The sequence below is a fragment of the Erythrolamprus reginae genome, unplaced genomic scaffold (genome assembly GCF_031021105.1).
Source record: "Erythrolamprus reginae isolate rEryReg1 unplaced genomic scaffold, rEryReg1.hap1 H_42, whole genome shotgun sequence".
NCBI classification, from domain to species: domain Eukaryota; kingdom Metazoa; phylum Chordata; class Lepidosauria; order Squamata; family Dipsadidae; genus Erythrolamprus; species Erythrolamprus reginae.
Genome location: NW_027248498.1, coordinates 61,638 through 89,229, shown reverse-complemented (window position 1 = coordinate 89,229; position 27,592 = coordinate 61,638). Strand labels below are relative to the sequence as shown.

The 27,592-nt window shown below is 42.9% G+C and overlaps 1 protein-coding gene across 1 annotated transcript in view; it reads left to right on the top strand.

Annotated features, from left to right (window-relative positions):
* Nucleotides 1–27,592, top strand: part of LOC139155666 (beta-catenin-like protein 1) — a 67,586-nt gene that overhangs the window by 11,400 nt on the left and 28,594 nt on the right. Inside the window, exons 2-4 of the mRNA XM_070730907.1 lie at nucleotides 13,076–13,261; nucleotides 13,446–13,552; nucleotides 24,381–24,522. Of these exons, the coding sequence (XP_070587008.1) occupies nucleotides 13,076–13,261; nucleotides 13,446–13,552; nucleotides 24,381–24,522 (435 nt within the window). The remainder of the gene's footprint in view (nucleotides 1–13,075; nucleotides 13,262–13,445; nucleotides 13,553–24,380; nucleotides 24,523–27,592) is intronic.

Genomic DNA, 27,592 nt, shown 5'->3' with positions numbered 1-27,592 from the left:
CAACAGCCGGTCCTTTTCGGAGCTGCGTTGCTGCAGCCTCCGAGGCCGCCCACCGAGGAGATCCCTTCGCCCGGAGGCAGATGCGGCCTCAGAGGCTGCAACAATTCAGCCCCGAGAAAAACCGGCTCTTGGTCCCGTCTTGGAGCTTCTGCTTGCAGCCGACTGCCCCGTAGCATGTTGCAGGGCAGGAAAAAAAAGAAGAGAGGAAAGAAGAGAGAAGAAAAGGAGAGAGGGAGAGAGAAAGAAAGCAAGAGAGAGAGGGAGAGAAAACAAGTGAGAGGGGGAGGGAATGTGAGAGAGAAAAAGAGAAAAATGAGAAAATGATGGAGGGAAAGAAGGAGGGAGAGGGGAAAAAACAAATGAGAAAGAGGGGGGAAAAAGGGAGAGGGAAGAGAGAAGTGGGAAGGAGGGAGGGAGGAAGAAGAAATGGAGGGAACAAGGAAGGAAGGAAGAATGAAATGAATGGAGGGGTGGAGGAAGGAAGGACTTTTGGGGGGGTGGGGCGTAAATTTTTTTAAATTTTTCTCTCAACATACATTCAAACAATACAATGTGCCATCTAATTTTCCCTGAATAAAATGTCAGTAACTAATATCAATCATCAAAAAAGTTGCAAAAGTTTTTTTTTTCTAATGTCATCCAGGAACATAATTTTCTTTTAATGTTCCCTCCTTAATCTTCCTTCAAAAAGTGCAACACCAATTATATTTCTATCTTATTATCCATTATGCCAAAGTGCTTCCTTCTTCCTTTATATATTTTTCTATAAATATTTTTATACATTTTTCTATAAACCAAGAAAACCTTGTATAGCCAATCAGATGTTAACAAAAGAAAATTAAAAACAAAACATAAACATGTATGAATTTCAGACTTCTTCCCCCCACCCTCTAAATAGTAGGTTCCCATTTTGTTTTTTTACCTTAAAATAAGGTATGTGCAGTGTGCATAGGGATTTGTTCATAGGGTTTTTTTATAGTCCGGCCCTCCAACAGTCCGAGGGACAGTGAACTGGCCCCCTGTGTAAAAAGTTTGGGGACCGCTGACTTAGGGCTTGGAAAACCTTCTTTGCAGAGAGTAACAATGAAAGAGCCTGCAAGGGAAGAGCTGGGAAGAGCGTTAGCACCTGGTGAGGGCTGGAAAAAGAAAACTACATCCAGAGCATAAGATGCGCCCTAATTATCAGCCTCTTTCAGGGAGGGAAAAGGTGCGTCTTATACACTGGGGGGGAAAAGGTAAGTAATTTAGGATGAGCGATCGGTCCGATTTGCAGAGTTTCCTCCAAAGCCTTTTGTCTTTATTTTTGCCAATTTCCCTCCGCACTTGAAATGCCAGCCTGGCTCCGTTGGAAGCTGCGCTTGAGCCTTCTGGTATTTTCTGAAAACAAATGAGAACCGAATTGATTTTATTGCAACAGTTTATGTGCCCGAGGGGACTATAGACAGGGAAGGACGCAGTGGTGAAAAATTGTTCAGCGGTTTCCGCGTTTTCCTCGCCAGACCTGATTCCTCGTGAAACTGACCGGGTCTCTTTTTCAGATGATCCAAACTGCCTGCTGTTATTAGAGCAGAAGCATTGATTAAGACGGCAAAATGCCCCCACCCACCCCAAAAAATCAATTGCTAGAGAGTCTTTAGCAGCACAGTTTGGAAAAGATTTTGCAATTTTATTATAAGCAGCAAAGAGAGAGAAATCTATGCCACAAAATTCATCCCTTTCAGAATCTCTTAGGATGGATCTACCTTTATCCCAGGCGTGTTTAAATTGAGTTCCTGTGGATTTACCAACCACGTCTGCTGGAAGTTTGTTCCAAGCATCTACTCCTCTTTCAGTCGAATATTTTCTCATGTGGCTTCTGATCTTTCCCCCAACTGACCTCAGATTGTGCCCCCTTGTTCTCGGGTTCGTTCGCAGTCGGTGTTAGTGGGGGGCCGAGGTCCACCCCTCAGCCTCTCCTTTGTGGGGTGCCACAGGGGTCTGTTCTCTCCCCGCTGCTTTTTCACATCTACATGACACCACCGGGTGAGACCATCCAAAGACAAGGGGTGCGGTATCATCAGTACACTGATGATACCGAATTATACATTTCCACCCTGTGCCAATTCAGTGAAGCAGTGGAGGGGATGTGCCGGTGCCTGGAAGCTGTTAGGGTCTGGATGGGAGCAAACAGGCTCAAGCTCCACCCAGACGAGACCGATTGGACGTGGGGGAGGGGAGTTGGTTCTATAGGGCCGGGGAAGCCACAGAGAAGGCCCTTCCCTGCAGGCCCCCCAACCTGCATTGCTTAGTCTGCGGGACCCGGAGAAGACCGACTCTGAGATCTTCTTGGTCTCTGGGACGTAGACGGCAGGAGACGGTCCCGTGAATTGGCCCTAAGCCATGTAGGGCTTTATAGGCGATAACCAACACCTTGAATTGTGCCCGGAGACTAACAGATTAACAGAGTTGGAAGGGACCTTGTAGGTCATCTAGTCCAACCCTCTGCCCACGCAGGAGGCCCTACTTCTGCCTCTACCTAGGATCAAACTCCACCTCTGGGCCACAGCAGAGCTATCTGGTAAGACCCACTGTAATGGACAGGGTTCTACAATGAGGGATATTTTTTTTAAATAGAGGAATTTATTTATTGATCTGATTTGATTTGATTTGATTTGTATGCCGCCCCTCTCTGAGGATTCGGAGCAGCTCCCAACAAACAATACAGTCTACAAATCCAATGTTAAAAAGCAGAACAATTAAGAAACCCTTATTAAGAACAATCACACAACTCAACAATTTCCCCATGCCTGGCGACATAGGTGGGTTCTCAGTAGTTTATGGAAGGCAAGGAGGGTGTGGGTGGTCCTAATCTCTGGGGGGAGCTGGTTCCAGAGGGCCGGGGCCGCCACAGAGAAGGCTCTTTCCCTGGGTCCCGCCAGATGACATTGTTTCGTTGACGGGACCCGGAGAAGGCCGACTCTGTGGGACCTAATCAGTCGCTGGGATTCGTGTGGCAGAAGAGGGTCCCGGAGATATTCTGGTCCGGTGCCATGAAGGGCTTTATAGGTCTTTATAGGAATAACTGGAAGAAAATCTTCACCTGAGACGTTATTGCCCTTCAGATCTTTTATGATGAATTTGGACATGAATGTAATAGAATAAGAAATAGTTCACACACTTGCTAGTACGGAGGAAAAAACACCTCCCGAATTCCACGGAGAAGATATTGCAACTCTTGCTCATCCCCCACCACTCACTTTATGGGAAGAGGAAACCACACACGAACCTGTGGGGCTTTGTGAAGTGCTGCTGCTGGTGACGCCTGGAGGGAGATTCCCCTTCGAGCTATGTCAAGAAGAGCCAGAAGGCTCTCAGAGGAAGGCAGGGCAGCTCGTGGGGCGGAGGTGTTACATAGAAACATAGAAGTCTGACGGCAGAAAAAGACCTCATGGTCCATCTAGTCTGCCCTTATACTATTTCCTCTATTTTATCTTAGGATGGATCTATGTTTATCCCAGGCATGTTTACATTCAGTTCCTGTGGATTTATCTACCACGTCTGTTGGAAGTTTGTTCCAAGGATCTACTACTCTTTCAGTAAAATAATATTTTCTCACTTTGCTTTTGATCTTTCCCCCAACTAACCTCAGATTGTGTCCCCTTGTTCTTGTGTCCACTTTCCTATTAAAAACACTTCCCTCCTGGACCTTATTTAATCCCTTTGACATATTTAAATGTTTCAATCATGTCCCCCCTTTTCCTTCTGTCCTCCAGACTCTACAGATTGAGTTCATGAAGTCTTTCCTGATACGTTTTATGCTTAAGACCTTCCACCATATGGGTGTACTGGGGTAGCCCCCTGACAGCTCTCGCAGCTGCATTCTGGACCCTTTGGAGTTTCCGAACACTCTTCAAGGGTAGCCCCACGTAGAGCGCACTGCAGTAATCAAGACGGGAGGTGATGGGGGCCTGAGTGACCCTGTGCAGAGCCTCCAAATAGGGCGGCAACTGGTACACCAGGTGAACCTGGGCAAAGGTCCCCCTGGCCACAGCGCAGGGGTGGTGGTCAAGGCTCAGCTTAGACCAGTGGTTCTCAGCTTCAGGGTCAGGACCCCTTTGGGGGTCGAATGACCACTTCACGGGGGTTGCCTAAGACCAGGGGAAGAGACAAAATTCCCACGATGTTAGGAACTGAAGCTTCTATTCTGGCACCTTGGAACAGACCTTTACAATCCGACCTATCAGACATTTACAGTGGGCGTGTCCCTCCGACCTTCCTGCCAATCAGTTTCGAGCTCTGTTGGGAGAATTGGCGTTAGACCTATGATTGGGGGTCACCAGAACACGAAGTGTCTTAAGGGGTCGCGGCATTAGAAAGTCGTCCGGCATAGGGGAATTGAAATACAGTGATCCCTCCATTATCGCGAGGGTTCCGTTCCAGGACCCCTCGCGATAATCAATTTTTCGCGATGTAGGGTTCCGGAAGTAAAAACACCATCTGTGCATGCACGCCCTTTTTTTCATGGCCGCGCATGCGCAGATGGTGGGGTTTGCGTGTGGGCGGCGGGGAAGACCCAGGGAAGGTTCCTTCAGCCGCCCAGCAGCTGATCTCCTCGGTACCGCAGCAGCAGCGAGGAGCCGAAGATCGGGGTTTCCCAGCCGCCCACGCAAAGGGGAAACCCCGATCTTCGGCTCCTCGCTGCTGCTGCGCTTCTGAGTAGATCAGCTGCTCGGCGGCCGAAGGAACCTTCCCTGGGTCTTCCCCGCCGCCTCGGCTCCTCGCTGATGCCCGCCCGCTGTTTGCCGCTCGCCTGTTCACCCGCCCGCCGCTCGAGAGCAAGAGGAAGGAAGAGAGTGACGTCATCGTGGGAAAAATCACGATATAGCGTTTCGCGAAGATCGAGATCGCGAACATCGAGGGATCACTGTATTCCCTTCCCCATGGCTTATAAAATTTATGTATGGTATGAGAGGGGCGGCATACAAATCCAAGTAATAAATAAATAAAAATAAATGACTGATCTCTTAAATTGGGGTTTTTAGATTTTTTAATATTAGATTTGTTTACGTTGTCTTTTTACTGTTGTTAGCCGCCCTGAGTCTGCGGAAAGGGGCGGCATACAAATGTAATGAATGAATGAATGAATGAAATAAAGAAAGAAAGAAAGAAAGAAAGGTTGAGAACCACTGAGTTAGACCCTGGTGGTATCAATGCGTTTCTCTTCCAACAATCACACCGTTCGTAGTCTGCGCAGGTTTGCAATGCAAGGGGATAAAGGGATGTTCCTGAACTTTCTTTCACGATGGATCTCATGGCTACCGTGAAATTTGTGTGAATGCATCAATGCAGCGCATTTTATTTCAGCTTTGCAGAGGTTGCCTTCCTTGAATGCGTTTGTAAATATTGCAGGATATATACAGCCCCATGATACATAGCTAGTCTCCATTTCATGCTGAATGAAGTAAATTATTAATAGAGAATTTCTATTTCTATTTCTATAAATAGAAAACTATTTCTTTCCTTCCTTCCTCCCTTCCTTCCTTCTTTCTTTCTTTCTTTCTTTCCTTTCTTCCTTCCTTCCTTTCTTCTTTATCTATCTGTCCATCCGTCCATGCATCCATCCATCCATCCATCCAAGTTATAGATTAATATAAATAGATTAAAAATCTTTAGATAGATTACTTTATCCAAAAGCATTTGGTTAAAATAAATTCGATTAAAAAAAACCAACCCATAATTTTTCTGATTTTTTTTTAAATCTATTTTTTATCCATCCTTAACTTGTGGTGTGAAGCAGGCAGCCTGGTTCACAAACCATGTTTTTTTCATGGCTTAAGCAAACCTGGGCTTGTTCCAGTTTCCGTAGCAGCTCAGGCACATAATAAATAGGCCTTTGGCAGGTTCTGAAATCATCCCCTCTCTCTCTCTACACACACACACACACACACACAAGGTTCGTGGTGCAAGGTGAAAACGCTTTGGCGAGGCTGCTGTGTTCGGTGGCTCCTGGGTGGGGTCTTCGGTCTACACCCCCCCCCAGGGAAGCCTCTTCTGCCGATCTGCCTGGACCCCCCCCCCCCTGTTTCCTCCCTGCCCTCCCCTCTGTGCAGCCAAAGGCCCCCCCTAAATCTCACTAACGTTTTTATAACAGCGTTCTGGTCCATTTCTTCACCCGCAGCCTGGAGTGAAAGGCTTGCGAGAGCCCATTCCTCATCTCCATCACAGGGCGGGGGGAGACAAAGCTGGTTAAAGTCTGAGCCTTAGCATGGTTGGGGGGGGGGAGCAGAGCAAGGAATGGAATAGAATAAGAGTAGCATAGGATAGATAGACAATGGAATAGAATGGAATGGAATAGAATAGAACAGAATGAATTCTTTCTTGGCCAAGGGTGATTGGACACGCAAGGAATTTGTCTTGGTGCAGATGCTCTCAGTGGACATGAAAGAAAAGAGACATTTGTCAAGAATCATGTGGTACAAGACTTAAGGATGGTCCTAGGGGTCTAATAAACAATGAAGAAACAATCAATATTAATAAAAAATCTTAAGGGTACAAGCAACAAGTGACAGTCATAGAGTCCTAAGTGGGAGGAAATGGGTGATGGGAATGATGAGAAAAACTAGTAGAAATAGAAGTGCAGATTTAGTAAATAGTTTGACAGTGTTGAGGGATTTTTTTGTTTAGCAGAGTGATGGTGTTTGGGAAAAAACTGTCCTTGTGTCTAGTTGTCTTGGTGTGCAGGGCTCGGTAGTGACGTTTTGAGGGTGGGAGTTGAAACAGTTTGTGTCCTGGATGTGAGGGGTCAGTCAATATTTCCCCCACCCTCTTTTTGACTCGTGCAGTCTACAGGTCCTCAAGGGAAGGCAGGTGGGCAGCCATGGTTTTTTTCAATCTGAATTGAACTGAGGGGTCCTTGCCTAGGGAGCCGGGGTGGCTCAGTGGTTAGAGGGCAGCACTGCAGGCTCCTTCAGCTAACTGCTAGCTGTAGTTCAGCAGTTCAAATCTCACCACCGGCTGCAGGTTGACTCAGCCTTCTGTCCTTCCAAGGTGATTAAAATAAGGACCCAGATTGTTGGGGGCAAGAGGCGGATTCTGCAAACCACTTAGAGAGGGCTGTGAAAGTACCAGGAAGGAGTATATAAGTCTAAAGGCCATTGCTATTCCTTCCTTCTCTCCCTCCCTCCCTTCCTTCCTTGGCAGGTCAAATGAGGACCCAGATTGTTGGGGGCAAGAGGCTGAATCGGTAAATCACTTAGAGAGGGCTGTGAAAGCACCAGGAAGGAGTATATAAGTCTAAAGGCTATTGCTATTCCTTCCTTCCTTCCTTCCTTCCTTCCTTCCTTCCTATCTTCCATTCTTCCTTCCTTCCTTCCTTTCTACCTAGCTACCTATCTACCTACCTGCCTGGGTCAAATGAGGACCCAGATTGTTGGGGGCAAGAGGCTGAATCGGTAAATCACTTAGAGAGGGCTGTGAAAGCACCAGGAAGGAGTATATAAGTCTAAAGGCTATTGCTATTCCTTCCTTCCTTCCTTCCTTCCTTCCTTCCTTCCTATCTTCCATTCTTCCTTCCTTCCTTCCTTTCTACCTAGCTACCTATCTACCTACCTGCCTGGGTCAAATGAGGACCCAGATTGTTGGGGGCAAGAGGCGGATTCTGTAAACTGCTGAGAGAGGGCTATAAGAGCACTGTGAAGTGGTATATACGTCTAAATGCTATTGCTATTATTTTGCAAAACATTTTGTGACCTCCCTAGGCAACATCATCAATCCTAGAAGGAAGATGAACAAGACCAATTCACCTCCCTTCTAGCACTGATGCTGTTCCCTAGCTGGGTCATGAAAGGTCGCCCTCCTCCTCCTCCCCTTCTCTGCAAACCTCACTTCTTTCTAGCACGGATGGCGCTACCTAGCTGGGTCGCGAAACATCTGCATGAAAACGACCAGGCTCCGGGAGCCTGTTTAGTCCTGAGCTATAAAATATTTTTTTAACTCCTAATCCCGAGGGAAAACATTCATTTTTCACCTTTCATTATTTCTTCGGGATTTCTTCTTTTTTTTTTTTAATTTTGTGTTTTTGGACAGGGTGCTTTGGCCCTGATGGATTGCCCTCTCATTTAATCCTAAGTACTCCTGATGTAATTTGCATATGGCAAGGAAGACATTATAAAAACGTAATTCTGCGCCGTATTTCATCAGCCTCACTTCTCTCCCCGCCAAACATTTTCCGGGTAAAGGAAAATTGATTTTCTTCATCATTTTTCCTCCCTGCTTTGGAAATGCAACACTCCTGCAGCGAGGGGATTGTGTATTTGTGTGTGTGCATGTGAGAGAGAGAGAGAGAAGGAAAGGAAGGAAGGAAGGAAGGAAGGAATCGATAGATAGATAGATAGATAGATAGATAGATAAATAGCATTTATTCAGGCCTCTTTCAAGCCTCTCTGGCCTTATGTTGCTTCCATTCTAGAATTGGGGCGGTTTCTATTTCTGAGAACTGATGGCAGAAAAAGACCTCCTGGTCCATCTAGTCTGCCCTTTATACTATTTCCTGTACTTTATCTTAGGATGGATCTATGTTTATCCCAGGCATGGAAGTTTGTTCCAAGCATCTACGACTCTTTCAGTGAAATAATATTTTCTCATGTTGCTTCCGATCTTTCCCCCAACTCACCTCAGATTGTGCCCCCTGGTTCTTGTGTTCACTTTCCTATTAAAAACACTTAAACCCTCCTGGACCTCATTGAACCCTTTGACATATTTAAATGAAACCAGACATGGATTTCTTGGAGGGATTTGCTGTCTCTGCAGGACGGTTGAGTCCCCCAGCTGGAGGGAGCCGTAAAGTTTCTGGTGGGTGTTATTTTTATTATTATTATTATTATTTATTAAATTTGTATGCCGCCCCTCTCCGCAGACTCGGGGCGGCTCACAGGGTGTGCGATCCCTTCGAGCACTGATGGCATCATTTAGCTGGGTCGCGAAATGTCTCCAAGAAAAAAGCCCAGCTCAGGGAGCACTAAGGACCCCAGAGGAGGTGGGCTCTTCCTCTTTCTCCTCCTCTTCCTCCTCTTTTTCTTCCTGCTACTTTTCTTCCTTTCCCTTTTCCTCTCCTCCTCTTCCTATTGCTGCTGCTTCTCTTTCTGCTCCTCCTTCTGCTCCTTCTCCTTTCCCTTTTCCTCTCCTCCTCTTCCTTTTTCTCTTTCTGCTCCTCCTCCTTCTCTTCATCTCCTGCTCCTCTTCCCCCCTTTTCTCCCTCCCTTCCTTTTCCTCTTGCTCCTGCTACTTTTTCTCTTTCTGTTCTTCCTTCTCCTCCTCTCCTTTTTCTCTTTCTCCCCCTGCTCCTCTTCCTCTCCCTTCTCTCCTGCTCTCCTTCTCTTCCTTTTTCTTCTTTCTTTCCTTTTTCTCCCTCTCCTTTTAATCTTGCTCCTGCTCCTCTTTCTCTTCCTCTCCTGCTCCTTCTCCTCTTCCCCTTTTCTCCCTCCCTTCCTTTTCCTCTTGCTCCTGCTACTCTTTCTCTTTCTGTCCCTCCTTCTCTTCCTCTCCTCTTTTTCTCTTTCCTCCCCTTTCTCCTCCTCCTCCTCTTTCTTCCCTTCCTTTCCCTCCTCTCCTCCTCTTCCTTTTTCTCCCTCAGTAACGGAGTTGGAAGGGACCTTGGAGGTCTTCTAGTCCAACCTCCCCTACTCCTCCTCCCAAATGGGAGACCTTGCATCTTTTCTGCAGCCGGGGCGGCTCAGTGCTCAGAGTGCAGCACTGCAGGCTTCTTGAGCTAACTACTAGCTGTAGTTCAGCAGTTCAAATCTCACCACCGGCTCCAGATTGACTCAGCCTTCTGCCCTTCCTTTGTGGGTCAAATAAGGACCCAGATTGTTGGGGGCAAGAGGCTGATTCTATAAACTGCTTAGAGAAGGCTGGAAAAGCACTAGGAAGTGGGATATAAGTCTAAATGCTATTGCCCTTCCTTCCTTCCTTCCTTCCTTCCTGCCTTCCTTCCTTCCTTCCTTCCTTCCTTGGTGGGTCAAATGAGGACCCAGATTGTTGGGGGCAAGAGGCTGATTCCACTTACAGAGGGCTGTAAAAGCACAAGGAAGCGGGATATAAGTGCTATTGCTATGAAGCTCCTTAATCTTAATTTCCTCTTTCCGAACTTGCACGAGGCCAGGCGGATCCCTCTTTTTTCCGGCATTCCTGGCCAGTCCAGGGCTGGGGGGAGACTGTCTTCATCCCCCAGGGGCCGATCCCCAAAGATTCCAAGGCCCCCTTGGAGAGAGCAGATCCTGTTTGTGACTTGGGGGGGGTGCTTCCCCCAAAGACTCCCCCATTGGTAGCTAACAAGTGGCTCTCTGGGACGGCTGGAGACTTCGCCCGCTGGCATCCAGAAAGCCCCCCCCCCCCCCTTCATCCTTTGCAACGCACAGCTTCCCGGCACCATAGTAACCGGGCGGATATTTGCTTTTGCAGCCGGCGTCGTCTTAAATGAGATTAAACCGAGTGCGCTAATTCCTGCCCAAGTTACTTTGGCTGCGCTCATCCCAGATTCAGGACTGCGGTGTTGGGCGGAGGAGGCTGCGGTCGAACGGGGCTTCCAGGTCAGACTTTTAAGGAGCTGCGGAATGGGATGGATGGAATAGTTTGGGTGAGGGTGCCTGGCCTCTCCTCGCCTCCAAGAGATACAATTTCCCTGTCTATTTACTGTGACTGAACATCCAAATTATACTATTTAATTCTATGTATATATGCCATATGTGTACATACACATTACACACAGGCACACAAAAATATACATTATGTACTATATAGAATAGAATTGAATGGAATGGAATAGAATAGAATAGAATATGGAATTCCCAAAGAATGGAATGGAATAAAATAGAATAGAATATGGAAAAAGAATGGAATGGAATGGAATACAATGTTCCCTGCATCCTGTTTTTAATTCCCTTTCAAAAACTAACAGAAAAAGAAGAGAGAGAGAGAGACCAAAAACACTTATAACATCTATCTATCTATCTATCTATCTATCTATCTATCTATCTATCTATCTATCTATCTATATCGACCTACCTACCTACCTATCTCTATCTATCTATCTATCTATCTATCTATCTATCTATCTATCTATCTATCTATCTATATTTACCTATCTATATCTATCTATCTATCTATCTATCTATCTATCTATCTATCTATCTATCTATCTATCTATCTATATCTACCTATCTATCTATCTATCTATCTATCTATCTATCTCTACCTACCTACCTACCTACCTATCTATCTACCTACCTACCTACCTATCTATATCTACCTACCTACATACATACATACATACATGTATATCATCTCTGTCTGTCTACCTACCTACCTACCTATCTAGACTTCTATGCCGTCCAATCTCAATGGGACTCAGGGCGGCTTACAACAATATAAAAAATACACTACAATAATAAAAGAAGTCAAATATTAAATGTTAAAGTAGCAAAACCCCCACTGTAAAACCCACAAAACGAGCATCCAGCTGCTTTTCTATGAAACGAACATGGATCTTTGTACGTCCAGTTTCAAACATGCTTTTCAGGCATTGTTGTCTTGTTTAATGGTGTTTATTTTTGGAACTTGGCAAGGGGAAAGGAGGGGGGAAGGCAAGGAGGAAATTAAGATGCGAAGGAAGGAAAGACGAACAAATACCTGACTCTTCACATACTGACTGTAGCCAGAATTACCTTTGCACAGTATCGGAAGGGAATAAAGTGCTCCTCCCCAGATGATATGGGCATCAGAAAGATTTTAGAATGTGCTGAGATGGAAAGGAGGAAGGTGGAATTAAAAGAGAAATCAGACTTATTATAGAATTTGGAATAGATTTTGTAATTGGCTAGAAATTAGGAACCAAAATAAGAAACAAAAAAAAAAAAACAAAATCTGATGACGAAATATCTATCTATAAAATTATAGGTCAAGTTAACCTACCCAGGCTTCATGCCATGGTCTTTCGAGACTGACGGATGCCAATGCCAAGGTTAAGTTATTAATGGCATAACAAGGACCAAGGCCAATGGTAATGCACGGCAGTAGTATATATATATTGACACAAAATAATGTAAAATACACTGCTCAGAAAAACAAAGGGAACCCTCAAAGGACCCATCCTAGATCTGAATGGATGAAATATTCTCATGGAATTCTTTGTTCTGAACAAAGTTGAATGTGCACAACAGCAGGTGAAATTCATTGTCAATCGGTGTTGCTTCCTAAGTGGACAGTCTGATTGCACACAAGTTTGATTTACTTGGAGTTATATTGTGTTGCTTGTGTTCCCTTTATTTTTTGAGCAGTATATATTGTATAGTGTTCTTAATGTTCATAATTTCATGTATTTTTTGTTCAATTTGATGTTTGCCTTCTTACGTTTTTCTCCCCCCACCTTTTTTCCTTGTATTTTTGTATTTCTGTTTTATAATATTGGAAAATTAATAAAAATTATTTCTAACAGATATGAAGGAAGAGCAGATGGACAAAAGGAAGGAAATTGGAAAAGGGAGGAAGTGAAGGAAAGGGAAAGGGAGGGAAGGAAGGAAGGAAAGAAAGAAAGAAGGATAAAAGAAAGGAAGGGGAGGGAGGGGAGGAAGGAAAGAAGGAAAAAGAGAAAGCGAAGGTGAAGGAAAGGGAAGGAGGGAAGGAAAGAAGGATAAGAGAAAAGGAAAGGAAGGGAAAGAAGAAAGAAAAGGAAAAGCAAAAGGAAAAGGAGGGAAGAAGGAAGAAAGGAAAAGAAGGAAAAGAGAAAGGAAAGGGAAGGAGGGAAGGAAAGAAGGATAAGAGAAAGGGGAAGGAAAGGAAGGAAGAAAAAGAAAAGCGAAAGGAAAAGGAGGGAAGAAGGAAGGAAAAGAAGGATTAGGAAAGAAAGAAGGAAAAAGAGAAGGAGAAAAAAGGGTGGGAGGGATGATGGTGGGGAGTGAGTGAGGGGGGACTCCCACCTGGGCCGTGGCCGTGTGATCCTCCTTGGGTGGTCCCGGCCCTGGTGTTGCCCTTCATTCAGGGCCCATGTGGGGAGGGCTGGGGGGGTGGCCTTCTGCCAACCCAACGTTTCCTTCTCCCCAAGCCGAACAGGGGGACCAAACGGACTCGCGATGACGACGATGAGGAGCCGAAGACACGGCACAAGCCGACCGGCTTTCGGGAGCGTGGGCGTTACCCGGAGGAAGACCCTCCGGCATCTGAGGAGTCCGAAGACGACAAGAAGAAGCTGCTCCACATAATTGAAAAGGGGGAGGAGGAGGAGGAAGAGGTGAGGATCTGTCTGTCTGTCTGTCTATCTATCTATCCATCCATCATATCTACCTACTTACCTACTTACCTACCTACCTACCTACCTACCTAACCCACTCAATCCATCCATCCAAAGTGGGGTTTGTGGCTGCCGGAGGAGGCCGTGACTGTGTCCTTAAACGGGGCGGTGTTTGTTTGGCCAGGAGGAACCTCTGGACGAAAGCTCCGTGAAGAAGATGATCCTCACCTTCGAGAAGAGGTCTTACAAGAACCAGGAGCTACGGATCAAATTCCCAGACAACCCAGAGAAGTAAGTGGGGTTGCGGGGGCTCCACCTGTTTTCTCTGGGCCTCGTTCCGCGAAATCCGCCGGGGCCTTTGTGGTGGGAGGTTGACGTTCTCAAGAAGGCTGCGGAGGTTCTCCATCGTCCAGGCCGTGCTCCTTCCAAAGGGGCTTTTTCGGGAGGCAACTGGACTTTTTAGCTTTTTTTCTTTGAGGACATTTCGCTTCTCATCCCAGAAGCTTCTCCTTCAGCCAATAATGCCAGAAGAGTGTTTATGTGTGTGTGCGCGCGCACGTGCTAACGTGTGCACATGCCTGTTGTGTATGCTCCCTTTCAGCCTGGGGAATGCTCGGATTCCGAAGGAGAGAGTGATTTAGAATTGCTCAGTTTACCTGATTTACAGACAGAGAGGAATGTTAGTGAAGGAGAAGATCGTGACACACCCATCAGTTCAGATGAATCCAAGGGGCAGGATGGGAGATGGCTTAGCCCCCCACTTCAGGCGCCACCCGAGAAGATTAGAAGAACTTAGAGGGAGGAGATTGTAGGATCTTAGATGTTCTGCCGGCTCCCGGCACGAGCCCCCAATTAATTCCAAAGGTAGAAAAAAGAACACTGTTTTTATCCAAGGCAAAGTAGAAGCACAACACCCTTTTGGTAGTCCAAGGGCTCACCTTCAAAGCAACAGACTTGAATGCGGTGAAAAACAATAAACAAACACAAAGCAATTAACAAGTAGCTGTGAAGACGTCACAGCCACTCTCCTTCAAACGTTTTCAAACTCACACTTTTGACTATGGTTTAGGTTCAGAGTCCTGGTATCAAAGCAAAGAGCATCCTTGGAGAATCCTGAGACGAAAGCCACTTCCACTCTCACCGAACAGATAAACTTCCACACTCTGAAGCCAAAACGCTGCCAATTTAACGGCCGCCCCAATTAGTTGAACCGCACCCAACCACAGGTGAAACTCCCTTATCTCCTGAAGTATTTCCGCAGCTGCTCTTTCCTAGTCCTCGCCCTGCGTCTGTGTACATCAATGAAAGCTTCCTCATCTGAATCCAGTGAAGATAAGGAGGAGGATGAATGGCTCCCTAATGGGCTGCCTGCCATGACCCCCTCTGAGGGTCCCATTTCACAGTCACTCCGTGCTTCCGATGCACCACTGTCCGAAGCAGTCGGCAGTAAAACAGGCCTCTGACACTGGGAGGATTCACCCCCATCCACCCCCACAGTCCTTGGGGCAGGAGCTGGCCCAGAGCCAACCACAACATTAGAGAGTGAGGAACTAATTGATTAATTACCTCCCATCGGGGTGTGAACGGAAGAGAAGCTGATGACTGAAATGATGTCTAGCAAAGAGAAGGGCCAGGGGAGACAGGGGAGCAGCCTTCCAATACTTGAAGGGCTGCCCCAGAGAGGAGGAAGGGGTCAAGCTATTCTCCAAAGCACCAGAAGGCCAGACGAGGAATAATGGGTGGAAACTGAACAAGGAGAGATTCAACCTGCAAATAAGGAGAAATTTTCTGACAGTGAGAACAATCCACCCATGGGACAGAAGTTGCCTTCAGAAGTGGTGGGAGTTTCATCACTGGAAGCTTTCCAGAAGACACTGGACTGTCATCGGTCAGAAATGGTGTAGCGTCTCCTGCTTGGGTGGATTATTAGATGACCTACAAAGTCCCTTCTATTTATTTTTTTTCTATTTTTTTTATTATTTTTCATAAAAACAAACAAATACATACAAACAATAAACATAAAGTGGGGGTGTATTTCCCCCGCTTCTTATGAAAGTATACATTCAAATATAGAAAAAGAATACATAGTTGAATATATGTTAGCTATTATAGAAAAAAAATAAAGAATAAAAAGTTAATGAGTTTGAGTTAAAGTTTTGCAAATCTTAATTTCAATATAAGTGTTAGGTAGGGTTAGTATAACATAATTACCAAAGAATATCTTTAATATAATCCTAGTTACTATAGTAAAATAATGTCAAACGTTCAATCCAAACAATTTAGCTGAATTCAACTGTTATACATCAAAAATCTTAGTATATTGCTTATACTTATACATACATACACTACTAGATCCTAATCATAGCTAATGTTAATGTTGTTATCACCTAGGTAAAAACTAATACAAAAGAAACAACTAAAAATCAATCTATATATCTTATTTTTTCTTATCTATCCATTTATAAACATTGTTCCATGTTTCATAAAATTTAGTATCCTCTTGATCGTTTAATCTTCTTGTCATCATGTCCATTTCAGCGCAATCTAATATTTTAGCTCTAACCTCTTCTTCCTTGGGGATTTCCTCCCCTTTCCAGTTTTGCGCATATATTATTCTAGCCGCGGTTAGTATGTGTATAATTAAATAAAGAATTTCTTTCTTGTAGATCTGATTTGTGACACCTAGTAAGTAAAATTCCGGGGTATTATCTATATCTTGCTTTGTTATTTCTTTTAATATTTTTTCAATCATCTTCCAGTATATTTTTGCTTTACCACATGTCCACCATTGATGGTAATAAGTTCCTATATCCTTCTTGCATTTCCAGCATATTGGGGATGTTTTGGGAAACATTTTTGCTATCCTATTTGGTGGAAGATGCCATCTATAAAACATTTTAATTTGATTTTCTTTTAGGGAAACTGATTTAGTCATTTTCCAATTATTGATCCACACTTTCTCCCATGTGTCTATATCTATTTCCTTACCAATATTTCTACACCATCTTATCATAGTATCTTTTAGAGTCAACTCTATATTTTTATGAGCGATAAGTAGTTTATATATTTTCCCTATCATTTTAGTTGAATTAGTGGTAATTAAAGTAGTTAAAGGATTCTTACTTTTATTAAAAATGTAAAGAGTTTTATCCTTCTGATATCTAGAACGGATCTGAGCGTAATGCCACCAATCTATTATTATCCCTTCTTCTTGTAGTTCAATTCTAGATTTAAGCTTCATCTGATCATTTAATAATTCTTTATATCTGTAAGTTATTTTCTTGTCCTTTATAGACTTTGGATGTGTTATTGCTTCTAAAGGAGCTAGCCATTCTGGGATACTTAAGAAATGATTTTTCTTTATGTCTTTCCATACTTCTAATAAGTATTTCCTTAGTGTATGCCTTTTAAAATATGAATGGTTTTTGTCCTTATCATACCATAAAAATGCATGCCATCCAAGCATTAAATCATGTCCTTCTAGGACAAGTGTTCTTTTGTTATCTAAGATTATCCAATCCCTAAGCCATGTTAATGCAGCGGCCTGATAATATAGTTTCCAATTTGGAAGACCAAATCCTCCTCTTTCTTTAATATCTTCTAAGCAATTCATTTTTATCCTTGCTTTTTTGCCTTGCCATATAAATTTTTTAATTAAGTTTGTTAAAGTTTTTAAGAAGATTCCCCCTGGATTTATTGGTATTGTCTGAAAAAGAAATAAAACCTTGGGTAAAATATTCATCTTAATTGTTGCAATTCTTCCTAAGAAAGATATTTTCAAATTATTCCACATTGCTAAATCTTTTTTAATTTCTGCTAGTAATTTCATATAATTATCATTTTTTAATGTTATTGTTTTCGCTGTTAAATTTATTCCTAAATATTTTACCTTTTTTACAATCTTTATTCCAGTGATGCTTTCTAATTTAGTTTCTAGTGTATTATTCATATTTTTGGTCAAATAATGTGTTTTGTTTTTATTTATCTTTAAACCTGCTACGCTTCCATATTGTTCAATAGTTTGTAGTAAGGTAGGAACTGTTGTAATCGGTTCTTCAATTATAAACATTAGATCGTCTGCGAAGGCCTGGAGTTTATAGATTTCTTCTCCTACGGTTAAACCTTTTATTTTAGGGTCTGCTCTTATTTTAATCAATAAAGTTTCAAGAGTCATAATAAATAACAGTGGTGATATAGGACATCCTTGGCGAACTCCCTTATTTATGTCAAGTGTTGGTAATTTGCTATTGTTCAATATTATATTCGTTGTTTGTTTTGAATATATAGTATCTATTAAATTAACAAATTTTGAACCGAATCTCATTTTATTTAATTGCATTTTTATAAATATCCAATTAACGTTGTCAAAGGCCTTTTGAGCATCTAAAAACATTAAAGATGCCGTCTTGTCTGAATGTTGTTCATAGTACTCTAATATATTTATTACAGTTCTAATATTATTTTTAATTTGTCTCCCTGGAAGAAACCCATTTTGGTCTTGGTGTATTATTCCATTTATAACTCTTTTAAGTCTCTCTGCGTAAATGGCAATAAAAATCTTATAGTCTACATTTAATAATGAAATAGGCCTATAATTTTTAATTTTTTCTGGTTCTGTACCCTGTTTATGTATTAAAGTTGTCAGTGATTCTGACCAAGATTTGGGAATTTTTCCCTCAAGTCTGCATAGATTAAAGGTTTCTAACATATGGTTTCTTATTGTTTCATTGTCTATCTTGTACCATTCCGCAGGTATGGCATCTGGTCCTGTGGCCTTGTTACTTTTCTGTTTTTTAATTGTTGTTAGGAGTTCCTCCATTGTTATTGGTCCATCCATGGTGGCCTGTTGGTCTTCTGTTATTTGTGGTAAATTTGAAGTTTCTAAATAATTAAAAACTTCATCTTCAATAACATGGTCTTTAGCATATAACTCTTTATAGAAGTTATACACAATGTCTGCCTTACCTTCTGTATCATATTTTATTATGCCGTCTTTGTCTTCTAATTTTTGGATTAATTTTGATTGACTCTGTTTTCTAAGTTTATACGCTAGCCATCTGCCGGGTTTATTTGCATGTTCAAAATATTGTTGCTTTGCTCTTTTAATCTTTTCAGTCAGTTGATTTTGTTCTATAACTCTAATTTTATGTTTAATTACATTTATTTCTGTCTTTAGGTCTCTGTTCTTGATGTGTTGCTGCGATAAAGATTCTAATTGTTTTAGTTCATTTGTTAATTGTAAATATTCTAATTTCTTTTCCTTATTATGTTTTGCTGTATAAGATATTGTTAGACCTCTTATATACGCTTTAACTGTGTCCCATAAGTTCTGTGGGGTAGTGTCTGATGTTTTATTAATTTCAAAAAATATTTTTAATTCCTTTTCAATCCAATCCTTATATTTCTTATCGTTTAATATATACCTATTCATCCGCCAGTTGTTCTGCTTATTATTCATCGTCATATAGACCACTATTGGGTTGTGATCAGCCCATGTGTTAACATCTATCTCGACCTCTCTTATTTGTTCTGCAACCGTTTTTGGTGCCCATAACATATCAATTCTCGTCCAAATTTTGTGGGGGTTGGAGTAGAAGGTAAATTGCCTTTTATGAGGGTGTCTTTCCCTCCAAATATCACTTAGTAATAGTTCCGCTTTCATTTTTTGAAAAGTACTAGGTAGCAAGTTCCTTCTGGTTTTTTTACCTTTTCCCCTTTTTTTTTTGCCTCCCCCTCCTGAATGGTCTAATTGTCTATTCGCGATAGCATTAAAGTCACCTATTATCAATACATTGTCAATAGCTAAGTCTATTATTATTTGGTGTAAATTTTTATAAAACGTCATTTGATCTTCATTGGGAGCATAAATAGAAACAACCACTAGAGGTCTAGGTTCAATATCAACTTGTACAATCAGTATCCTGCCCTCTTTATCCTCATATAATTGTTTGGAATTTATAGCATTCTTAACATACATCACTACACCTCTTTTTTTTGGTCTGCTAATGCAGCATACATTTTTCCAATTTTGGGATTCAACAGTAATTTTTGGTTGTCTTTTTTGATATGAACTTCTTGTAGTATTGCAATCTGAACATTTTGATTTCTAATTTTAGAAAAAATTTGCTTCCTTTTTCTTGGTTCGTTAAGTCCATTGACATTTACGGAAAAGATTTTTAAGTCTTTATTTGTTGTCATTTAATGGGTTTTTTGGTTTCTCGCTGAGGTTGAACTCTTCTAGGACCTTGGTCCTGCTCTATTACTTGAGCAGTAGCCCCCAAATCTTCTTCTTGCTGGATTGGTAATTTTTCCCCTGGTTGCTGTTGAGCTGGTTGTAGTTGGACCACTTGTTGCTTACTCATATGGTCGGAGTGGCCAATACCACTATTTTCAAGAAAGTATATGGCTTGTTCTACGTTTTCCAGTTTGTATCTTGTAGAACGCCATGTCAGAGAAAGTCCTTGCGGAATAAGCCAACGGTAAGTGATATTTTCTTTAATCAAGATTTTAGTTAAAAAGTGATAATCTCTTCTGTTTTCTCTGACACTTCTTGGAACTTGTTTTAATATCTTTATTTCTACTCCTTGTCGTTGAGGCGGGGAGTTTCTTGAATAATGAAGTATCTCATCTCGCAACGCTTTTCTTGTAAACTTAATATGTATCTCTCTTGGGAGGTTGTGTCGACGGATATAGCTATTCGAGATTCGGTATACTTCATCGATTTCTTTCAGTAGAGCAATGGGGTCCTCCTGGAGTATACCTCCAATAATTTCCACCATAGTCGTTTTTAAATCTTCATCTTTTTCCTCTTTTATATTCTGAAATCGAAGTCCGTACGAAGCTCGTTGCATCTCCAGCTGGATAATAGATTCATCATATCTTCTGTATCTTTCATCAGCTCTCCCTTCAAGATAGTCCATTCTTTTCTCATTTTTATCAGATTGCTGTTCAACTTTTTTAACTCGGTCATCACTTTCTTGAAGAGTTTGTTGGATCTGCTTTATCTGGTCTTTCATCTCGCCCATATCAGCTTTCATTTGGGCCATCTCCACTTTAAATTCTGCCAAGTCAGCTTTGATGGCTTCTCTTTGTTGTGTTGCCTCCTCCTTTATGGCTTCTCTTTGTTGTGTTGCCTCCTCCTTTATGGCCTCTCTTTGTTGAGTGGCGTCTTCTTGTGATTTAACCATAAAGTCCTTCAAGGTATTTAGAGTCTCGTGTATAGTTGCAATGCTAGACTGCATTGTTTTGTCTTTGTCTTTATCTTTGGTTGACATGGTCAACACCTGGTGCGAGGGGGAGGAATGCGGTGAGACTTGTGGAGAAAGAGTAGTTGGTGTGGTTTGTTTTTTTGCTGTTTTAACAAGAGTTGAAGTATGGGACATTATCAAATTAGAATCCACTATTCCAAATTTTAGAATTGATTTCAATTTATATATAGTGAAAAAGAAAAAAATTACTATAAATTCCAAATCTATTCAGTGTATTTTGTTAAAAAGAGAAATTCCCTTATGCTATAGCAATACCAATTCAATAACAATTCAATTAATAACAAAATTCAAAGAAGAGAAAAGAAAAAAAAAACCTTACTATTTAATGCCACAGGAAAAAAGAGCAGGTATTAACCTTTGCAAGTAAGAAAGAGACAAGAAATAAAAAGAAAGGAAGGAATATCAGCTGTATATAAAAAACAAGAAGAAAAGCATTGAAAAAGAGACCTTGGGAAGAGGAAAGGAAAAAGAGAGGAGGAAAAAATAAAGTAAAAAGAGTTGTTCAAAAGGGGAAGAAAGAGGGGTAATATTTTAATTCAACTAGAGCAGGAACCCAAGGGTTATTAACAATGCATGTAATTCAAACTCAACTTCTTCTAATAGTAAAAATACCCAGAAATGGAAAGAAGGGTCAAAGGAAAATCAGGAAAATCAGAAAAAAAAACAAATAATTATTCAAAAAGACAGTAACAATGTTGTATACTTAAATTCTTCTTATAAATCCTGTAGTTTTGCTAGAGAGTAGAGATCAAGATCCAAGTCTCAAAGGGTGAAGTTGTATTTAATTTTAGTTCAAAATTCAAGGAGTAAAACAAATCAAAGGCTTGCTTGTGTTCAAAGTGAAGTCAGTTTATTTTCCAAATTCAAAGCAGGGACAAAGAAACAGATCACAAGATGGAGTCGAGTTAGAATCCGTGCAGCAGGGCAGATGTTAAACAAAAGGATTCTCAGGAAATAATCCAAAAGGAGTCAGCAAGTAATCCAAATAGGTTAAACCAGCAATAAGTAATCCAAAAAAGAAGTGAGTTCAATCTCTTCTAGATTCCATTTAGTTCATAATTATTAAATTATTTCATATTATGAAAAAGAGCAACAAGAAGGAAAAAAAAAAGGCAGCAAGACTGTGTTCCTCCGCTTCAAAAATTAAGCCCAGAACATTATGATTTTAAAAGTCTGTCAAAAGCAAATTCTGGTCATCTCTACAAATTTCCTTTAGCAGTTAAAATTTTTTAAATAGTCATGTCAAATTTAAGCTCTTTTGTTAAGCCATAAAATCAAAAAATTATTTTGTAGGTTCCAAAGTTCACGTTCAAGATGGAAAAGTAAAAGTAAAAAAGATTAGGTCCGGCTGTTGTTAGCGGATGTATTCAATCAGGGAAAAAACTTTCACTTTCGCCCTGAAGAAAAAAAACTTTTACTTAGAACTTTCACGATCTTCTAATTTAAACACGAAACGTAATAGAAATTTTTACCTTAGGTCCTTCTTTGCTATATTCTTTTTCAATAAAAAAAAATTTGTACTTTCACTTGTTGAGTTTTTTCTTCTTCCCGCTGAGTGAGGGGAGAAAGCGCTGGCCGGTCCTCTTAGGCAAAGAGGAGCGGTTCTCCCGTCTCCGAAGCTGCGGGGCGAACCGCTGCCTCTGGAGTCCTGGCGATGGGTCCTCGGGCAGAGGAGAGCCCCCTGTTCATGGATCGGGCCATCCGGGCCCGATCCGATCGCAGATGCGACCTTCGGAGGGGGTAGAAAGGGATCGCCTGGCAGAGCCCTGCCAAACACGTCCCGCCGCGATCTCCACCAAACCGGAAGCCTTCACAAAGTCCCTTCTAAATCTGTTAATCTGCTAATAGCTCCTCGAAAGGGTTCCTAAATTAATAATGGTCTATTTAGTGACTGTTACATAGAAACATAGATCAAAGGCAACGTGAGGAAATATTATTTTACTGAAAGAGTAGTAGATCCTTGGAACAAACTTCCAGCAGACGTGGTTCGTTAATCCACAGTAACTGAATTTAAACCTGTCTGGGATAAACATATATCCATCGTAAGATAAAATGCAGGAAATAGTATAAGGGCAGACTAGATGGACCATGAGGTCTTTTTCTGCCGTCAGTCTTCTATGTTTCTAAACAAGAATGAATGGCACTGCGCAATAGCAGATGTCTTCGTCAGGAATTAAAATCCCTGGTTGATATCATAAAGCACAAAGTAGGCCTCAGGTAAGAATGCGGAGTCATTCAGAGGCAGTGGAGCCTGCAGCAACCTAGCAATTATGCGAAAAGTATTTAACTAGGCAAGTGCTCCCTGCTCTTTCTCTCTGTCTGTTCGCTGTGTGCTGTGGCTGTTTGTGGAAGTATGCTTTGAAAAAGCTGTAACACTGTAAAAGTTGGTTCCTGTGAGTTAATGAACTAAGATAGTTGTAGCATGGTACTAGTAAGATGCTAGTTTATTGTATAGTATAGACCAGGGGTGGGCAATTAATTTTGCCATGGGGCCGCATGAGAAATTGGGATGGTTTTAGAGGGCCAGACTAATACAATTAACACAATTCCACCCAATACTGTAAAGACCCAGACCCCAGCCTGACCTAAACCCCCAGACCCACTCTACAGACCCCTAATTGTTTGCTTTACGGCAACACGGTGCACCACAGTCATTGCACTGGAGTGTTTGCGTGGTTTCTGTTCTTGGCCACTCTCGGTAGGAGGTCGGGGTCCAGTCCAGTGCGCGGATGAAAAGGCTCACTGCGTCTGCCGGGACTTCTCCGGTTCCTGCTTTCCTCATCATTCATCAGGAAAGCAGGAACCAGAGGAGTCCTGGCAGACCCGGTGAGTTCTTTCATCCTCGCACTGGACCGGACCCCGATCTCCGCAGACCGGTCACAGATAGCGGGAGGGCCGCCCCTTGCCCAGGTCTGGTATAGACAGTAGTAGTAGTAGTAGTAGTAGTAGTAGTAGTAGTAGTAGTAGAATAAAGAAGTAATTATGTTTTTCCACCACTTCCTACTGCTTCCTACTGGAGACCTCACCTACAAAAAGATATTGACAAAATTGAACGGGTCCAAAGACGGGCTACAAGAATGGTGGAAGGTCTTAAGCATAAAACGTATCAGGAAAGACTTCATGAACTCCATCTGTATAGTCTGGAGGACAGAAGGAAAAGGGGGGACATGATCGAAACATTTAAATATATTAAAGGGTTAAATAAGGTCCAGGAGGGAAGTGTTTTTAATAGGAAAGTGAACACAAGAACAAGGGGACACAATCTGAAGTTAGTTGGGGGAAAGATCAAAAGCAACATGAGAAAATATTATTTTACTGAAAGAGTAGTAGATGCTTGGAACAAACGTCCAGCAGACGTGGTAGATAAATCCACAGTAACTGAATTTAAACATGCCTGGGATAAACATATACCCACCCTAAAATACAGAAAATAGTATAAGGGCAGACTAGATGGATCATGAGGTCTTTTTCTGCTGTCAATCTTCTATGAACACAGTATTATTCCAAATGTGGTCTCACCAGCGCTCTCTACAGCGGGATCACAATCTCCCTCTTCCTGCTTGTTATACCTCTAGCTATGCAGCCAAGCATCCTACTTGCTTTCCCTACCACACTGCTCACCCATTTGGAGACTGTCAGAAATCACCACCCCTAAAAGTCAACCCCCAGTTGCCTCTTCCCATAGGCAGCTGGATTTCCCTGGGTTTGTTCCTTCTTCTGCAGGGGAAACGTCTAATGGGTCCAGTTGCCTTTTGGGAGAAGCATCTTTGGGGCAAGCGGCCAGATTCATCTTGGAATGGGGCGGTTTGGTCTTTCGGACCCTGCTTGACCTCTTGCTCCTCTCCCCCCAGATTCATGGACTCCGAGCTGGACCTCAACGACATCGTCCAAGAAATGCACGTGATTGCCACCATGCCGGACCTGTACCACCTCCTGGTGGAACTCAACGCCGTGCACTCCCTCCTGGGGCTGCTCGGCCACGACAACACCGATATCCTTCTTGGAGGGGGGGGGGGGGGATCGGCTCTTGCCTTCGTGTGGGGTGGGGCCTGGGAGAGAGGAATCTCTGGGGCGGGGTGGGGGGTCCACTGGCTGTCTCCAAAGGATGTGCCTGCAGTTACATCTGGGCACAAAAGGAGGTTGATGTGCAGGTGGCCGGATGGGAGAGGTAAACCAAGGCGGCTGGTGGGGTCTATTGGGGGGAAGGTGAGTGAGGATGGCTGGGAGACCCTTCCCCCTCCCCTCTGTTAGCCCGCCTGGGAAGGTTTGATCTCCTTCATTAAATTAGAACTGAATTGTCTGCATCTCTCTCTCTCTCTCTCTCTCTCTCTCTCTCTCTATCTATCTATCTATATCTCATCTATCTATCTATCTATCTATCTTTTTATCTCTCTCTCTCTCTATCTATCTACCTACTATAACTCTCTAATATGTCTGCCTGCCTGCCTCTGTCTATCTATTATGTACCTACCCATCTATCCTATCTATCTACCATATATCTATCTAATCTAATCTATCTGATCTGCCATCTACCTACCTCCATCTATCTATCTATCTATCTATCTATCTATCTATCTATCTATCTATCTATCTATCTATCTATCTATCTATCTATCTATCTATCTATCATCTACCTACCTAGCTAGCTATTATACCTGTCTGTCTCTCTGTCACTATCATCTACCTACCTACCTCCATCCATCCATCCATCTATCTACCTATCTACGTATCTACCTACCTACCCACCCATCCATCTATAATCTTTTTACCTACCTACCTATTCCACCTCGCTAGCTATCATCTACCTAGCTAGCTAGCTCTCATACCTGTCTTTCTATCTCACCTACCTACCTCCTATCCTACCTAACTACCTACTCACCTACCTGTCATCTATATCTATCGTCTGTCTATCTGTCCATCCATCTGTCTGTCTATCTAATCACCTACCTACCTACCATCTGTCTATATCTGTCTATCTATCTATTGGAGATGCCAAGATTAAACAGCCTTACCCTCTACCGCCCTGGACAAATGATTCTCCAGTCTCTTCCCGAAATCTTCAAGGGTTAGAGCACCCGCCACTTCTTGAGGGAAGCTGTTCCACTGGTTAATTGTTAATTGTTCTCACTGTCAAGAAATTCCTTAGCCCTAGGTTGGTTCGGGAAATGCGATGGAGGATGGATGGGGAATTCTCGGAGTCAAAGTCTACAAGGCTCAAATTTGTCCAGGTTGGAGACGCCTGCTCTGTTCAGGTTAGCAGGCCAGGTGTTCCCCCCGGCCCTTATTCCCCCGAGGGCTATTAGGGCAGCCTCTGCCTGCCAGGTTCATCCGCAGCTGTCTTTCTGTTATCTTGAGTTGGCCTGGAATTGCAGAGGGAAAAAGCAACAAGGCTTTGTGGGAATTGCCTGCAAGGCTCCCTTGGACATTTCACAAATCTCCCCAACTGCCATCCGTCTGATGTCAGCCTGTTGCCTTTGGTAGTTAACTGATAAGTAACAGTGGAAAAACTCTGTTTAGAAATGTTGTCTTGGCCAGGAGGAAAGACAGGCTGGGGGAGAAGGCAGAATAACAACAACAACCACAACCACAAGAAGAATAAAAGATTTCAGAATGAGAAAAAGGTCTTTTGAGGACAAAGAAAGAGAGGCTCCTTTGAAGGGGCTGCATGAGGTCTCCAAGGGGTCTTTCCCCCCACAGCAATCGGACTGGGTTGATTTTTTCTGGAAGATGTTTCTACACTTGATCTTAGCCAAAAGGCCTAGAAGCGGTGGAGGATGTTTCATGGCTCATCCAAAATGTTTTTTTCCATTCCAACGTGCATGCACCCACGAGGCACCCCCACGCGGCATGGGAGGGGTCAAGCCAGCAGTGAGGCAACGGGAAACCCATTTGTTGGACAGCAAAGGAGGCCAACAACCAATAGCACTTAGACTTATGTACCGCTTCCTAGTGCTTTCCCAGCCCTCTCTAAGCGATTTACAGAATCAGCCTCTTGCCCCCAACAATCTGGGGCCTCATTTGACCCACCTCGGAAGGAAGGAAGAAGGAAGGAAGGAAGGGAAGGGAAGGAAGGACAATAGCACTTAGACTTATCTACCGCTTCCTAGTGCTTTTCCATCTCTCTCTAAGTGGTTTTACAGAATCAGCCTCCTGCTCCCAACACTCTGGGTCCTCATTTGACCCACCAAGGAAGGATGGAAAGGCTGAGCCAACCTTGAGCCTGTAGTGAGATTTGAACCGCTGAACTACAGCTAGCAGTTAGCTGAAGTTAGCCTGCAGTTCTGTACTCTAACCACTGTACCTTCCCAGCCCTGGAGCATTGAACCATAGGCATCTCACTGGGAGGCAAAAATCCGAAATCGCAGCCTCGCTTTGGTTACGCCATGCAGCGGAATTCACTGGAGGAGCAATTACATTCAGAAGAGTCCGTGGTTAATTTGGCTGGGCCAAAACTCACCGTCGGTTGTGGGACCTTCTGTGGCCAGGGTGCATTTTAATTTGTGGATTTGTAGAGCGAGGTGCAGTCAACGGGGGACGTGGCTTCTTACGTTCTCCCCACAGCTACCTCTAGGTGTGAAAGTTGGACCTTACAGAAACAAGAAAACGGACTTGTTTGAATTGTGGTGCCTGAGAATTCCTTGGACAGTAAACTAAGAAGCAAGCAATGGAGCACAACACACCCGATCTGTCATTGGGAGGCGAAAGCACCAAACTGCAGGTCTTGCTTGTTTTGACCACGTCTTGCGAGGTGAATCCACTGGAGAAAGCGGTGATGCTGGGAAGGGCAAGATTGGAAGACGCAAAGAATGACTGAAGGGATAACATCCTCATCAAGCTAGGTTGATGGATTTAAGGGTAATGATTTCCGACAGTCTCCAAATGGGTGAACAGTGCGGTCAGGCAGTAGGAAAAGCAAGTAGAATGCTTGGCTGCATAGCTAGAGGTATAACAAGCAGGAAGAGGGAGATTATGATCCCACTATATAGAATGCTGGTGAGACCACATTTGGAATACTGTGTTCAGTTCTGGAGACCTCACCTACAAAAAGATATTGACAAAATTG